Source organism: Eschrichtius robustus, chromosome 13, assembly GCF_028021215.1.
Source record: "Eschrichtius robustus isolate mEscRob2 chromosome 13, mEscRob2.pri, whole genome shotgun sequence".
Lineage (NCBI taxonomy): Eukaryota > Metazoa > Chordata > Mammalia > Artiodactyla > Eschrichtiidae > Eschrichtius > Eschrichtius robustus.
The window spans coordinates 83,883,693-83,901,185 of record NC_090836.1 but is presented as its reverse complement, the minus strand read 5'-3'; the positions used below and the strand labels follow the sequence as shown (position 1 = coordinate 83,901,185).

General features: G+C 43.6%; 1 protein-coding gene across 15 annotated transcripts in view; it reads left to right on the top strand.

The window, feature by feature from the left end:
• Window positions 1-17,493, top strand: part of ANKS1B (ankyrin repeat and sterile alpha motif domain containing 1B) — a 1,169,527-nt gene that overhangs the window by 1,132,534 nt on the left and 19,500 nt on the right. For all 15 annotated transcript variants that reach the window (XM_068562021.1, XM_068562020.1, XM_068562019.1 and 12 more), the window contains one exon: window positions 7,446-7,583. In XM_068562021.1, the coding sequence (XP_068418122.1) occupies window positions 7,446-7,583 (138 nt within the window). The remainder of the gene's footprint in view (window positions 1-7,445; window positions 7,584-17,493) is intronic.

Genomic DNA, 17,493 nt, shown 5'->3' with positions numbered 1-17,493 from the left:
CATCCTTCCAACCAATAAAGTGTAGAAATAGGGGAAATGAGGTGATGCCCATTGGTAAACAACATTTGTTTTCTGGACTGCCTATCTAGTCCTCCCAGCTGGACCCACTCCATTCTGGAGAAAGGAAACGGAAGTCATGAAACAGGTGAATTTAAACAATGGAAACTTAGGACCACGGCAACTGGATTTAGATCCAGGGAAACGTCCCGTGGGCAGTGACTCTTGACAATCTGTAATAAACCTGAGCATCTGAATCGACCGATTCAAAGCCTTCCCGATTTGTTTTCTGTAATGAAGATTGCTACGTCAGCAGTCAGATAAGCCCAAGCTCCCCAAGTCTACTTAGAACAACCCCCCGGGTTTAGAAGCAGTTCTGAAACTCAAGCAGAAAGCTGATAACTCAGCCTCATCATGCTGGTTGATGATATCCAAAGCACACTCAGAGTCAGATAGATGCCTTACGTGGAATGATGCTTCAACCCAGCAATATGTCATTGACAGTTACAGCTGTCAGATTACAGTTATGGAAACTCTGCTCAGAAAAATCCCAGTTGATTTGCTTTTTTATTTCTTGGAAGCAACTTTAGTTGCTGGTGCACAAACTTCCTTTAGCCCTAGATTATAGTCAGTTGGCTTTAAAAGTTTCAAAACTTTATGGAACTCTGACTGAAGATAACATTGCTATCACTGTATCTAAATTTCAAGAAAGGCTTTGGCATTCGGATTTTTTTTTACCTAACCTGGAGCAACTGTCTCTACCCCATTTGCACTTGAAAAACATGAATGGCAATAGGTTATCAGCTTATGAGTTTGACACTCTCTTAGATTAACAACCATAGCAGGCTTGGATTCTGACAGTTTCTGAACAAGTGGTATTTGCCCTGAGAAGTTTCCAGAGTCTTAAGGCTGTCATCCCATGAAGCTGGTGGTATGACTGGGTGCGTCTGTATTAATTGCATCCTCTCTAACCCACTCTCCACCATCAGAGGAAGGAGAGAGCGCTGTCGGCTCTGTGGCATTTTGCTTACAGACACATCAAGGGCTGTAGATCTTGATCTCCCAGACTTTGAGGAAATGCTTCTGCTTCAGTCGCCAGTTCTTAGATGAGTTATTCATAGATCTCTGCTCACTAATGACTACTCTGGAAATCTAAGCACTGAAAGATATGCAAAAGATAGTTGTGTGAATAAAGACACTAAATAAAAAAGGACCGCATTTCTTTCAGGTCCTTACAGTGTGGTCCTCAGCCTATTTTCAAAATCCAGAGCAAAGGCGAAGTGCATATGTTGGTAGCAGGTGGAGCCAACCTCTCTGACTATATGACAACGTGTGCCTGACTTTTTCAGGAATTTGGGGACATTGACTTCAATACTGGGGCTACACAGGGTCCCCATCCCAGTGTCCTGTGACGCAGTGACCTACCCCAGTCTAATGGTGGATAGGGAGAGGGTGGGTGACTCGGGGCCATGGTCTAGGAGTTGGTGTGTGAGAAGCCAAAGCAGAGAGCTTGTATTAGAAGGTGGAAGAAAGAAACAGTGTAGAGCTGCGTTGGTGGAGTTTGGGGAAGGCTGAGAAACACCGCCAGCCAGGGCTGAAGGCCTGGTTTCAGGGGACGCAGAGGAGCCAGTGTTGAAGGATCGTCCTCAGGTTGTGGTATGAAAGGAACTGTGCTCATCCAGCGGTGTCCGCAGTGGCATCATGCGTGCCACTTGGTCCTGTACAAAGACCAGCCTCTAATTAATACCCACAGCAGGAAAGGAGCAGATTGATAAACGCCAGGTCCTGCTTTCAGTTTGTACCAGAGATTCCTCCCCTGGGAAGCATCTGGGGGGAGCCACTTTGATTTGAAGTGAAGGACTTGTGACGCATAGACATCTGTGAAGACCTCACAATTTGAGGTGCTTGTGAGTACTAAGCCTGTAGTAAGACACAACCAGAAGTCACAGCTTATTGTTCATGTTTGATGTTTTCTTCTTTTTTTTCAAATGCTCATCATTTTTTAAAATCTATTTTATTTATTTATTTATTTATTTATTGGCTGCATTGGGTCTTCGTTGCTGCACATGGGCTTTCTCTAGCTGTGGCGAGCGGGGGCTACTCTTTGTTACGGTGCACGGACTTCTCATTGCAGTGGCTTCTTTTGTTGCAGAGCATGGGCTCTAGGCACACAGGCTTCAGTAGCTGTGGCACTTGGGCTCAGTAGCTGTGGCTCACGAGCTCTAGAGCACAGGCTCAGTAGTTGTGGCGCACGGGCTTAGTTGCTCCACATTATGTGGGATCTTCCCGGACCAGGGCTCGAACCCGTGTCCCCTGCATTGGCAGGCGGATTCTTAACCACTGCGCCACCAGGGAAGTCCCCTGTACTTTATTGTTAAACAGTCCTCTCCTAACCGCCGCATCTCTGTAACCCTACCCTGGTCAGATGGAGGGGTTGTTTAGCCTGCACTGGACGCGTAGAGTAATCGAAGGCCTCAGACCTTCACTAAGTGACTGCCCTGCAGTCACACAGCTAGCTGGTCATGGAGAAGGACTAAAACTTGACTTTCCCACTCCCTAACCTAATGCTTTTTCACTTTCACTCCATGCTACCTTCCACCCGTTCATTTGACGTGCAGTGGATAGTTAATTAGGTGTTAATGACTCTTCCACTCCTATTAGCCCCCATTAGACTGTGTGAAAGATGAACCCTCCAGCAAAGCACTTCTTTCCTTTTACTCTAATATAAAGTAGCAGCTTTGGCTGAGTTCGTGGGGAAGGGTTAGGTGCCTAGTTGTAAACTTGTAAACCTGTTACCTAGCAACTTGGGAAATGAATCACTAAACCTGATAAGAAGGAAGAAGCGGAAAATGATCTTGAATTAAAAATGGAACTTGTGTTAGATTTATACTAAAATGTTATAGGTAAATCACACCAGCTTTCTGTAGATCCATAGCCCAGAGGTACTCCAGCATGGCATTCTGCCAAGAGGGCTACAACTGCTCAGTTCCAGACTCATCTTCAGATCAGCAGGGTCTTCCAAGAAGTGACACCATCCCCACGTCCAGTGCTTGGCTGAAGGTGGGTTGCATTTTGCCCTCCTGCTCTGACCCCCTCCTCAGTCTTCTCATCCAGCTAAATTAGGAACAATGCAGTGCCTGGGTTGGTTGGTTTGTTTGTTTTTAATTTATTTATTTTATTTATTTTTGGCTGTGTTGGGTCTTCGTTGCTCCGCGCGGGCTTTCTCTAGTTGCGGCGAGCGGGGGCTACTCTTCGTTGCGGTGCGCGGGCCTCTCATTGCGGTGGCTTCTCTTTGTTGTGGAGCATGAGCTCTAGGTGCGCGGGCTCCAGTAGTTGTGGCATGTGGGCTCAGTAGTTGTGGCTCGTGGACTCTAGAGCGCAGGCTTAGTAGTTGTGGCGCACAGGCTTAGTTACTCCGAGGCATGTGGGATCTTCCCGGACCAGGGCTCGAACCCGTGTCCCCTGCATTGGCAGGCGGATTCTTAACCACTGCGCCACCAGGGAAGCCCAGTTTGTTTGTTTTGAATGTCAGCTTCAAACAGGGCTTATGCTATTTTTTTAGGCACAGATTAACTTGGAACTTTTGCCTAAACAAGTGCCAGTTGTTTTTTATAGCACATATTTCTAAAAAGCTCAGAGTCAAATTAAGAATGTGTGCCGTTCTCATCTGCACCACCCTCTCTGCAGGCCTCCTCCAGGTAGCCCTCGACCAGGGCTGCTGCCTCTATGTGGGGGGCGCTCTCTGGAGGGGTGCTGCATTGTCTCCCTCAGAAAAGGCCTGGCCTGCGGAGGAGACTCAGAGAAGGGCCCTACCTGTTGTAGTCAGGAGCGAGGGAAGCAGGGAGAGGCCAGTTTCTAGGCGCCATCACTTCGTTATCACACCCCCTTCTGAGACCGTCTCTGTTAATTAGCTGAATCAAACAAGTCTCTTCTACACCCACCAGCCAGATACCTCTTTAGCTATTTCTCTACATGAGGAAAGGTAACAGACAAGAAAAAGAATCTCTCCCTGTTGAAGGGTACTGAGTTGCCAAATTTTCTAGCCAAAGAAGCGGCAGGGTGACCCCAGTCCTGGCTTGAGCCTTTTAAAAGCCCTCGTCTCCTTAGAACATGCTTAGATATGGAGGCTCAGCCGCATAAAGGTGTCCACTGTAAACTGAGGAACATCACCTGTACCTCATGAAGATGTCAGCTTTTAATTTATGGAGGAGCCACTAATGACAGGGTGGAATGTATCCTTCCTTGACTTCTCCCAGGAGGAAACAACTGTGCAGTCTCCATTCCATCTACAGCTGTAGTATCCTTAGTCTTGGAATCATCGTACACATAGAGAACTAGCCTCGCTGTTCTGCAGAGGTGGGCAGTGCAGACTGATGGCAGTGTCTCAGTGTTACCTAATGCAAATGTGTGTGCCCGATGCACAGTGAGGCGAAGCAAACCGAACGTCAGAGTTTGGAGCAGAGAAAGGTTTATTGCAGGGCCAAGCAAGGAGAATGGGTGGCTCATGCCCAAAAAACCCCCAAACACCTCAAAGGGTTTTAGCAAAACATTTTTAAAGACCAAGTGAGGGAGGGGCGTCCCAGGGTATGTGATCAGCTCGTGCACAGTTTTCTGATTGGTTGATGGTGATCAATCCTTAGGCACTGGAAGGTCTGGGGGCTACATGCTCATAATCATCAGTAGTTAATTTCTTCCTTTTGGAGCATCTGAAAAACTCAGGGAATATGCATGAGATACTATTATCTGGGTACTTCTGAGAGGAGGTACAGCAGAGGACATGAGGGAGGGGTATGTCCTGAGAAGGCCCTTGCTCAGTTACATCAGTAGTGAGATCCCAGGTCCTCACCACATTCTAGCACCACGGATATATCAGGAAGTTCTGTTCAAAATACCTCCCTACACAGTCCATTGCTATGAATTCATTTAAAAGCAAATTTTTTAAGTACCAATTAGGATGACTGAGTGCCAATTACATGAGTTATTCTTAACTGATTGTAGAATATCTTTATTAGCTTGCCTTTCCTCTAGTTTAGACCATGGGAACAGAGGAATAAAAGTTTCAACAGTGGGAGAGGAGGCTGATTTGGGGACATGGAGCAACACAGAGGAGGGCAGGCCTCAGAGTTAAAAGACAGCCCTGGGCTCCTGGAGATTAGAGAAGAGGGGGCCGGTTTCCAGAAAATTGGGAGGGAGGATCCAGAAAGAGGAAAAATGTCGTAGTGCTGTAGTAAATTACCATAGACTGGGTTGCTTAAACCATGAATATTTATTTCTCACAGTTTTGGAGGCTGGAAGTCCAAGATGAAGTCACCAGCAGATTCAGTGTCTGATGAGAGCCCCCATTCCCTGCTTCATAAATGGCCATCTTTCTGCTGTGTCCTCACACGGCAGAGAGAGCCAGCTAGCTCTCTTGCCTCGTCTTGTAAAGGCACTAATTGCATTCACAAGAGCTCCACCCTCATGGCCTAATCACATCCTAAAGGCCCACCTCCAAGCACCATCACACTGGGGGGCTAGAATTTCAAGATACAAACTTGGGGAGGACGCAAACATGCAGTTCATGATTAAGAGAGATCTCCAAAGATACACTTTACCTACTTTACAATTTTTCCCTGGGCCGCAGTGCTGTCACACACCATTGAAAATTGTCAGGAGTGACATCTTGTGAATTGGCAAGATTCAGGGAATTCAGTGCAATAAAAAATCACAGGGCACTTTTCACTGTTAACACTTTCCCGAGAAGTTGATCAACCTTATGCTAGTAAAAAAATCTCAAGAACACAAAATGCCAATTTAGTTAAAAGTTGGAGCCAATGCTCTATTTTCAGTAATAGTGGATCCTGGACAGGTGAGACCAAATCCACAGACTTCCCGAAGTAATAGCAGCCCCCAATTAAAATGATGGTGGAGGCTCTCAGCACCTGCTAACATCGTACCTATGAAGACCACGCAGATCTCATTAATTTTAAATTTAAGACTCACGAGTTCCTAATTTAGTTTTCTCCTTGAAGAAATGCTATCTGGGTGCCAGAAGAGGATCAGGACCTTCTATTTTGAAACTCTGTCTTGCGATAGGATGTTACTTGTTTATGGGATTCTGATTTCAATTTGAGTTATTTTTGACAGCGCTGCATGTAGCGTCAACATACAGGGTCACTGTGAAGAATGTCTTAATTTAATTTTCTTTTATGTGTTAATTCTGTAATTGCTTACCAACCACACAGCTCAGTAGAGTGAGGGGTGTGCAGTACTTGCTGGGGGCGCTGGCAGGAAAGGGCATTTCGTAAGCATTTTTAGGCATTGATGGGTATACACGGGGCATTATATTCGCTCAGGTTATTTAAGACTGTGCAGTTACAAAGCAATTAGGGTAACTAAAAGCATTGAGGGTTTTAGATCTATGACAACTGCAAAAACATAAATGGGATATTGTGAGGTTAAGAAATGTTTTCATGATTATGTGAAATCTTTTGCTTCTGAAATACATCAGTGTATCAAAAGAAGTTTCTGGCTGGGTTTGCAGCCCAGATGATGCTTCTTGGTTATTTTGTGCTTCGGGATAATGGTACTTAACCCTTTCCTCAGTTACCTCCCACCGATTATTCTTAGAGGCAGGTCGGGATGAGGGGTCTGGCAGGGAGATGGCATGAAAAAGTGCTAGCCGAGAGAAAAAATGAAATTATGTTAAACCAGTGCGCGAGAGGTGGGGCTGAGAGGTATTGCAACGTAATTTCAGGCCCAGTTCCACTACCTGCCCTGCATAACTTACACTGTCTGAGTACTGGTTTCACCACCTGTGAGCTGATGATGAGGATAACCTCAGCACCCACTCATAATTATACACAGCGGGTATAGTTAGCAAAGCGTTGTCATCCGCGGGGCGCTGCATCTAGCGTGCAACGTGGTGTTTCCCTCATCCCACCCTTACACCTTAGTCTCCACGGAGTCTTCATGAGAGAGCGCCTTGACGCGCCCTCGCCTGCCTGCCTTGGCTCTGGGGAGCTAGGGGCCAGGCACAAGACAACAGGTAAAAGATGGTGAGGGATCAGCCTCCCGGCAGGCAGAACAACATGGCAGGTGATCCTTTCCAGACAGAGTTAGCAGGAGGCAGCTCTGACTCTACATGGAAAATGGAAACAGTAAAATGCTTAGTAGTTACTATTTTTTTTAAAAGTGTCTGCCACCCAGACTGCTTCTGCACACAGCACCATGTGAGAACTGCTGCTCCAGGACAAGACTATTTTAGGTTGTTTTTAATTAAACGAAAGCATTCCTTCCAGACCTGGTGTACCTTTGCCCACGGATAGTATGTTGAATCACTTTGAATGTTGCTACTCTAGAACATTCTAGGACGAGGGAAAGCAACTGCTTCCCAGATCATTTGCCTTGGTTCTAAAATATGCTGGTTTGCAGAGGAAAACAACGGTCGTTTGCGTCATTTCTTCCAGAACATAATTGCCGAACATGAAATTCGTAATATCTCCTGTGCTGCCCAGGACCCAGAAGACCTCTCAACATTCGCTTATATCACAAAAGATTTGAAGTCCAATCACCACTACTGTCATGTGTTTACTGCCTTCGATGTGGTGAGTAACTACCCTCTTTGGACAGACTAAATATTTCCCTGAATATACCTGGACTTTATTGAAAGCCCAGCTTGCAATTTAGATGCTTGGCTTGTTTACCAAGTTTTAAGGTATACCTGGTGTAAGGTATTTTGCAGACTCAGCTTTTCTGAGTTTTTTCTATATTTTTCATTCATTCATTAAATTTAGAACTCCACTTCTATCCAGTATCTGAACTGTCATTGCTCAGTTACTAACCTCACTTTTCATATCAGACGAGTTCCTTTCTTTCTCGGGTACTAAAATATAGTCAATGTCTTCCAGCCTTTCTGTTCCTTTGCTATGTCTGTTGGTTTCTTTGGTAGCCATTTCTAAGTAGTAGGGCATGATAGTCTAGGTTTGTTTGGAGGAAAAATAAATTCAGTGCCTCATACAATATTTGTGGTTTTCTATAGTGAATAGTAGTTAAATTAGACATTTATAAATAATAATTGGGAACAGCAAGGTTTGGTCCATTTGAATATGGCCCATATTCAGAAGTTAGTCTTGTAATGACGTCCTTATGGTGTTACACTACCTATAGTCCTATTTGTCATTAAGTCTAAAAACTAGCCCATATATTACAAACTTGGAAAATGGAAGCAATTCTAGAAAATAAAAAGTATTGCTTCTTATACCTTCAAGATGGTACAGATTGCTTGAGGATAACTCTATTGTAGTACATTGGGCATTCTAAATTTGAAGCAGCTACAACCATGAAATAATTTGTAATCAGAAGAATTCTAAAATGTCACTTTAATTCGACAATTCTGCTCTGCTCAAGTTTTGAAATACACATGTTTAAAGAATTACACAGAAATTGCAGTATAACATATTCTTGAGAGGCCAGCCCACAGTTCAATGTCATGGGTAAGACTGCTTGAAGCAATCATTTTTAGTTCTGACAAACTCCCATGGACCAAGGACCGCAGTAACTCAGAATTTACCCCATCCTAAGGGATAGTTAGGCTCATGCCCAGAACGTTGTATCGGGCTGCATGTGGCCCATCCCTTTCAAGTTTTGAAGATTGAAAACAGGAAAGAATGCTATGTGCCTTTAATTTTTTTTTCTATTTTAAGAGGCATGAGGAGAATAATATACAGGTGGTCTGTGTTAACAGTAAGGACCGCAAAGCCAGGCCCTCAAAGGCTGCTCTAGATATCTCTGGATGCGTTTGTTTGCATGGGATCAACAGTGTTGATTAAAGCCATGTCAGCATTAGGTTTCTGGTGCCTTAGACATAACTTGCCATTCTTGTGAAAAACAATTGTTTCTTTTTTTAGCATTTTTAAAAAATATTTATTTATTTGGTTGCACCAGGTCTTAGTTGTGTCAGGTGGGCTCCTTAGTTGCAGCATGCAGGCTTCTTAGTTGCAGCATGCAGGCTTCTTAGTTGCAGCATGCATGTGGGATCTAGTTCCCTGACCAGGGATCAGACTCGGGCCCCCTGCATTGGGAGCTCGGAGTCCTAACCACTGCACCACCAGGGAAGTCCCGCAATTGTTTCTTAAAACAGCGAAGTTCCATTCTATCCACATACATCTTGGTTTGCGTGATACACCTTCCTCTGGGATTTGCCTTGGTGTCATAGAGCAGGCTGCTCAGGGTTCACATCCCAACTCGCTGCCTGCTCCCGGGTCGTAGACGAGTTGCAGGACTTTTCTGAGTCCTGATTTCCTTTGTCTATAAAACAGGAACAGGGATTGTACCTTACAGGTTTTCTTTGGGATTGAAATGAAGGAACATTTGTAGAGCGTTCATAAATAATGCGTGTTCAGTGTTAGCTTCCCCCGCACCACCTCTTCTCTCTCCTTGCCTGCTGACCTCACAGTTCACAGCCTGGACTTTTTCTGCTAAAAGACATAAGATAGATTTTCTAGAAGTGTACTTATGGTCCGAAGTTTTCCCACTGCCCTTGTGAAAGAATTGAAAAAAATAGAAGAAAAAATAAATAAAATAGAAACAATAGAAAGAAAGCATAGACTCTGTAGGCCTTCTATTGGTATATTGCATCTATATAGTGTTTTCATTGAATGTCAACATTAGTATTCCATTACTGTCAGGATGAGTTCCACCCTTCCCTTGGGTATTGCAGCATTTCTTTCTAAATTGATTTTAGAGTAATATATAATTTGCCTTCATAAGAGTATCCAAAACATTGTTCTCTATTGAACAATAAGCTAAAAATGATACCCGTGGGCCATCTGGCCTCTTGAGTTTTTTAGTGTGTGTATATGTGACGCCAGACTACAGAAGTGAAATGTGGGGAAAAAACAGTCAACTGTTTAGTTTTAAGATCAACATGATGTTCCTGATACATTTGGAAAACGAGTGGAGAATTGCTTCACCTTTTGTCTTTTCATCCATATGTTTGATTTAATGTAGACATTCACTAGGTTAGGAGTCTGGTTTCAGCTCCAGAGGATTTTCATCTTACACCACAAATCGACCATTTTAATCCTCTCTAGGTGAACAGTTTGTCTAACTTCAAAAATAGTAACAAAGGCCACCAGCCTTGACGTGGGCCTTCGAGCAATTTTGAGATGCACCAAGCTTTGCTTGCACTAAAAAAAAACCTCTTTGAGCATGGATTTTGTATCTTTATGTAGGGCAGTTCAATATTCAGTCCAGTCTTGAAGCCTTAAAATTCTTTTGGTATGAATCAGTCCCCCAGGCTGCCCAAATGGCAAAAGAAAAGAAAAGAATACCTTAAGTATACATTTAGTCTTTCAGCTGATGTGTATGAGTACATGTACATTTTTAATTGCAGTTATTGCTACTTTGACCTTGTAGATCTTTTATGGGCCGCAAGAAGTTTTTATGAATATTTCTTATCACCAAGAAAACCCAATGATGTCTAGGAGGTTTCCAGTTTACTGAGAGTTGGATTTGAAATTCAGAGCATTTTTCCCATAGAAATCCTGTGGTCTTGGAAGGGAGCATGTGAATTTAACGTAGTTCCTTTACTCTGGGACCTTGCGGAGCCCTTAATAGGCTCAGACACCGGGAGGGGGTGGAGTGACCCTGGTTTCCCAAGTTCATTTGTTCGTGGTAGCCTCTTTTGGGGAGAGCTTCTCACGGAGGTGGCGTGCTGCAGAACACACTTCAGGAAATGTTACGCTTTATCTTCTCTAAGCTTGTTTCCATGACTTAGAATCTATGCTAAATTCAGCTTGTGATATTTTCAGTTTTTAATGACAGGTAGATGAAAATTTTAAAAGACTAGAGCAGAAAGGGAATTAGGGTTCCCAAGAAAAGCCAGTATGTATCTACCGGCGTGCTCCAGACCTACTCTGCATTCTAGACTCACTAGTCTAGACTCAGCTGGTGGCAGCTGATTTCTAGTCACCTCCCCAGTGGGACACATTTCATCCACTACAGAACAAGAGGCTGCCCAACCTCCACCTTCCAGGCAGTGAAAACTTGGGGGAAGAGAGTAGGGCTGTGTAGGAAAAAAGAATGTGTTACAAGACTAGGAGTTATAAGGCTTAAAACAACGGATTCAGCTTCTCTCTTCTCCACTCTTATCTCAAATGAATGAAGGGGAAATCCATGCTGCTGAGATGACAAGAGGGAGAATGGGTATTTCAGCGGCCACCAGATCCCAAGGCTGCAGTGATCATCCTTAAAAGGCCACCATAGGAAAGAGATAGATGTAACCAAGATCATTTGGCAACTATCATCTTCTATGTATTATTCACTCAGTCTAGATTTCTAGGACATAGAATGGAGATAGGTAGATTAGAAAGATTTTGATGCATTCTCTGTGGGACTGTCAGATTTATTTTAAAAATCTGGGAGGGACCTCATTCACTAGTTCTAAAATATGAAAGGTTTATTTTGTTTAAATAGCATTAAAAGCCATGACTGCCGCTAAACCCTGGCTAACTCTCACTTCTCTATAAAGAACACGTTTGCAGTCTTTGATATTTTTAGCCATGCTCATTTTTCTCTTACTTGCAACTCCCAAATTCTGTCACCTTCAGTGTATACGGCTTAGACTGGTTGTGGAATGTGTAGAGAATGTCAAAGTCTTGATGCCGGTGGGCGGTGCGTGGGGGGGACGAGGCTCCCTCTTTCCTGTGCTTTCTTGGCTGAATGTGGGCCGTGAAAGGATCTAAACTGGAGAAACAGAGATGACAAAATGCAGGAAACCGTGGTCAGCAGGGGGACAGCATTTTATAGTCCTTCTCCATCACTAGGTACCAGCAAACCTAAGCGCAGGGGAAGAAGAACACCAGAGTCAACCACTCTGTCATGATCAGTTTAATGAAAGTGAGATTCCTGAGCCCTTTATTCTTCTCCAGTTTTATTGAGATAAAATCGACATATAACACTGTATTCCTTTTAGATGTACCGCATAAGGATTTGATATATGTATGCGCTGCAAAATGATCAGCACAAGTTGACATCCGTCACCTCACATAGTTACATATTTTGTGTGTGTGTGTGTGTGTGTGTGTGTGTGTGTGATAAGAACTTTAAGATCTACTCTGTCAGCAACTTTCAAATGTACAATACAGGCATACCTGAGAGGTACGGCAGGTTCTGTTCCAGACTACTGCAATGAATCGTATATCACAATAAAGCAAGTCACATGAATTTTTTGGTTTCCCAGTGCATATAAAAATTATGTGTACACTGTACTGTAGCCTGTTATGTGTGCAATACCATCATGTCTAAAAAAGCAATGTACATGCCTTAATTTAAAAATGCTTTATTGCTAAAAACTGCTAACCATCATCTGAGCCTTCAGCGAGTCATAATCTGTTTGTAATGGTGACATCGAAGATCTGATCACCGTTCACCGTAAGAAATATAATCATAATGAAAAAGTTTGAAATCTTGCCAGAATTACCAAAATGGGACACAGAAACACAAAATGAGTAAATGCTATCAGAAAAATGGAGCCAGTAGACTTGCTCAATGCAGGGTGCCACAAGCCTTCAATTTTTTAAAATAGCGATATCTTCAAAGTGCAATAAAACGAGGTATGCCTGTACGGTACTGTTAACTATAGTCACCATGCTGTACATTGCATCCCTGGGACTTATTTATCTTATAACTGGAAGTTTGTGCCTTTTGACCACTTTCACCCATTTCTCCCTTTCTTAAACTCGGAGATTCTTTTCGTGGAGTAGCGTGGTGTTCTGAAGGGAAAGTACTTATGGCTTATGTTGCAGAGATTGTCCCACAGAGTGGGAATTTACAAGTGCAAAAGAACTTCTGTTATCATTGATGTTAGTTGACCTCTGACAATGAAATTAATACTGTATGTGGAGCTAGGTGGTCTCTTTCATTCTGTTTCTCATTTTCTCCACCTGAAAATGGCCCTCAACCTGTTGGACTATGATACTATGAAAATAAATGGCAATGTAAGAAAATGCTGAAGTGCATAGAGCCCTTAAGATGGGACTGTAACACTTTCCCTGGCTAGTCTCCCACGTACAAAGTAGCAACCTACACTTTAGAAGCCTTTCCCTGGCCCCTTGCAGCACCTGAAACTTATCAAGTCAGTGGCAGGAGTGATTGAATAAAAATGGCACTTCGCTGGTGGTCCAGTTTTTAAGACTCTGAGCTCCCAATTCAGGGAGCCTGGGTTTGATCCCTGGTCTGGGAACTAGATCCCGCATGCTGCAACTAAGACCCAGTGCAGCCAAATAAATAAAAATTTAAAAAAAAAAACCACGGCAGCACTCCCAGTCCTATGGCTGTTATATACCACCTCCTCCCCCGCCCAAAAAAAAATAGATTAACACTGCTGGGTTACATTTATCCATACCTCCTCTCCATTGGCATAAATCGTTGAGAATTAACTAAGCCATAAAGCCAAAGGTGGGTGAATATTAAGAGAATAATAGTCACTCTTTTTTTCTTTCATCCGTATTTTTTTGAGGGGTGAGGCAGATGGATGTTAACAGGGCTTTAAATCAATCCCATTTTCTATGAAGTTAGAAAGTAGTCATTCTGATTTTTTTCCACAGGTTGTTTTGCAGCATTCGTACACATATTCATTATAGCCCCCTCCTAAAGAACTGAAAATCAAATGTCATGTCTAGGGGTGACGCCTTTAGAATCAGCCTGGTTTTGAATCCCAGGTCGGCACTTCCTAGTTTCATAGTTTGGGCAAGAATGCCTGTAATCCTCAGTTTCTTCATCTGTAAAATAGAGATAACAGCAGTACCCGCTGCCTAGGGCTACTGTAAGGATTAAGTGAGATGACACACGTCCATGTCCAGCACGTGGTGTTCAGTCAGTCTTAGCTTCTAAGGGCAGGAGAGCAGCAACAGCGGTTACGGGGGTGGTTATGTTCTTTCTCGTCAGACCTGTGGGAGGATTTATGTCCCAGTTTCCGGTTTACAACATACGTTTGCTGCGGCGGTATCCCACACCTGAGGGGAAGAGTCCAAGTCTGTATCAAATACATTTCTACATTTATTGAGTGCCTGCCGTGAGGCAGGCACACCGCGCTGCTCTCCAGGATGTCCGAGTTCAGAGGGAGAAGCAGGGACATAACGAATGGTTGCAGTAAAATCCTGCCTGTGCTCTCCTGCAGTTTTGCTGGCCCCAGCAGGGGGAGGGCTCCCAGAGGAGGGGCACAGGGGCTGGAAGCTGAACGTTGAGTTTGTATGAACATGTGGGCATCTTGGAGGCCTGACAATTCGTTAATGCACTTTGGAAAGATGAGGTGAGGCATTAGTCATCTGCCATAAGCAGAGAAAAAGTCATTTTTATCAACTGTCTTGTCCATTTGAGAAAGATTTTCAACAAGGGTTAAAATTTGGTAGGTAAGAAGGGTCTTGAATTTGATAAATGCCCCTTTGGAGGCATCACAAGTTGGCGAAGGGTTTACCGTAGCTTCCGCTAGGAGCTTTTACTTTTGAAGAATGGCGAGAAGTTGAAATCCAGCAAGTCTCTCTTCTGCACACCCTTTCCCCAAGTCCCTGCCAAGTAACAGGACAAAGATGGATTGTGTTCCCCTTCTGCCCTGGCAGGCCAGCCCCTCCAGCATGGGTGTGAGAGGTCTGCTGTCCAGGCACTGTAGACTGTGGTTCCATGTGGACAGGCGACCACCAGGCGTGAGTACGTGATTGCTACAGAGAAGCTGGAACTTTATAAGAAAGCCTTTCTTATTCTTTCACTGAGCTGATGGCACTCATGTACTTGGGATGAGGCATGACATGAAACCTTAGCAGATGCAGTGGAATGCTCTGCCACCTTTAAAAATCTGGTTTTTGAAGACCATTTAATGGCACGCAAAAACCATTCATGATTTAATGTTGCATGAAAAAGCAACTCATGAAACTGCACTTAAATATCATTCTAATTTTGTTTTTAAATTCACATAAATATTCATATAGCTTATAAAAGTATTTGTGGATATATACAAATGTAAAAGGAAAAGAAACCAAAATGTAGCAGTGGCTATATCCCAGCAGTAGAATTTTGCAGGTGATTTTTAATTTTCTTCTTTACATATTTTCAAAAATTGCTACATGTACCCCTGTTATATTTAGAGAGAAGTATTAATTTCATGATTCTTTTAGTTAGCTGGAATTAGCCCTAAAGAAACTATCTGCATTTTATCCAGTTGCTGTGTCAGCCCTGGACTAGATAGGCATCTTAGCAGAATGCCTAATATTTATTTCTAAATGCTGAAGACCTGTGATTGGGCAGTATTTGTTTCTATAAATATAATCTATCAAGACTTAATCTCTGACTTGTACTTGAGAGAACTAAGTAGGTAGAGCTAAGGAATGTCAATGAATTCTGTGAATATGGCCAGAATATTCTCAGTTATTTTTGCCTCAAGACGTGGGTGAAGCAAGTGGTAGATGAAACCTACCCTGCCTCTTAAAAAACAAGATGTACAAGCAAAATACAGCCAGAGGAGAAATGTGGCTTCTTTCTGGAGGCCCCACCATAGACCCGTATTGAAAACACTTTCCTTTATCTTTAGGCCCAAAGGGCGTGCCCTGCACTGGTTCAGCATTTGTTCAGCCAGGATCTACCTGTGGAGAGAAGATAGAAGGGAAGAATGTGCTGTGGCCATCCACAGGCACCCGTATCTTACCCTTGGGGTGCAAGTCCTCTTATCTTAGGGACCCACAGGGCAGCGTCCTTTTTTCAGTTCCTCCAACATTTATTGAGCACCTGGTATGTCCTAAGCCCTAGAGACGCAGTCAAATGAGAGGAGAGCCCTCAAGGAGCTCAGCCGGCTGGGGGATTTGGACCTATAAAGAGAAAATCCTAATAAATTATTTACAGTCAGTGGAGCTGTGCCCACCTGAGGAGGGGCACCTGGCGCAGCCTGGGGTGTCGGGGAAGGGGATTCAGAGCAGGCTCCTGGAAGACGTAACGCCCCAGGTGCATCTTCAAGGTTGAGCAGTAACTCACCAGGCAAAGGGAGAGGTGGGGAACGGGCATATTGTTAAGAATAAAAGCCATTTAATAATAGACAAAATACTTGGCCATTTAGAATAGTTTTGGGGTGAGCATTGCTTTGAGGACATCCCCTGTGGTGGAAGCCAGCCCCGTGGTCACTGCACCTCTGTGCACTGGCTGGTGGATTGTTGAGACCTGCAGTCCAGCCTTTGGGGAATGTGCTACTATTTAACATGGCATCAGCTGTACATACATCTCTAAACTGAAGCCGTTGTTGGTTGGGTAAAAGACAGACAACAGCGTCTAATCAGAGAACCCTGGAGCTCCCAGGTGGAGAGGGACCTAAAGGTCACCGGGACCAGACCCCCTCTCAGTGTCATCTCCTCAGTGGCAGTGATAGGTACAGAGGCAGGCAGCGCAGGGCAGGCTTAGCCCATGCAGGTGATCCAGGCGTGGTCTTTACTCACTGACACTGGTGTAGTAGACCTCTGAGGCTCCTCTTAACACCCCAGGCTTCTTTGCACAGATACAGCCCTTTCTTCCTTGAATGTCTGTTTGCACCCTCTTCAGGTGCGGATAGCCTCTGCCGACCTCAGGAATTGCTTCTGCTGGCCCCCAGGAGCCAAAGGATATTCAGGTCCTGTAGCTTTCTGAGACTATGGAATACAATTATTTGTTCCTTCAATTTTAGTCACTAAAATGTGGTGGTTTTTTGGTTTTTTTATTGCTAATGGAAAGTGCCTGCAGACAGATCAGAATGGTCCACTTGTAAACAGCAGCCTCCCAGTCTAAGCCAGCACGGCCTCTCTCCCTGTGGTGTCCCCTCTCTCCTCAGCACACTTCCTTTTTTGTCACTTTCACCAGATGATGTGAGACTCGTGTCTGATGTACCTTGTCAGCCATTTTTTCAGTAATGGGTTAAACAAAATAAGCTGTCAAATAAATGTTTAAGTGAACAAACAACCACCATTTATACTATGCCTCCTTCCATAAAGGACTTAAGGCAGCCTACATGAATAGGTATGTTAAATCTGAAAATATAGATAGATACACATGGATCTGAAGTAGGGAAAATACACACTAAAAGGAAGATCAAGACCCAGGGGAAAGTTTTAACATCGACCTGCAAACCACAGAATTCTACATAGTTACTAGAACTGAGCCACAGATTTGGCTCTGAGCTTCCTGGAGGTCAAGGCAAGTAGGAAAACACAGTCATTATATGCTTGATATTTCTTGGGTGAGTATACCCCATCCTCTCGGAAGACAAAACTTCAATGAGAGTGATTCTGAAAGAACTTTTCTTTTTAATTGAAGCATAGTTGATTTACAGTGTTTCCGGTGTACAGCAAAGTGATTCAGTTATATATATATACATATATATCTATTCTTTTTCATATTCTTTTCCATTATAGGTTATTACAAGATATTGAATATAGCTCCCTGTGCTATATAGTAGGTCCTTGTTGTTTATCTATTTTATATATAGTAGCGTGTATCTGTTAA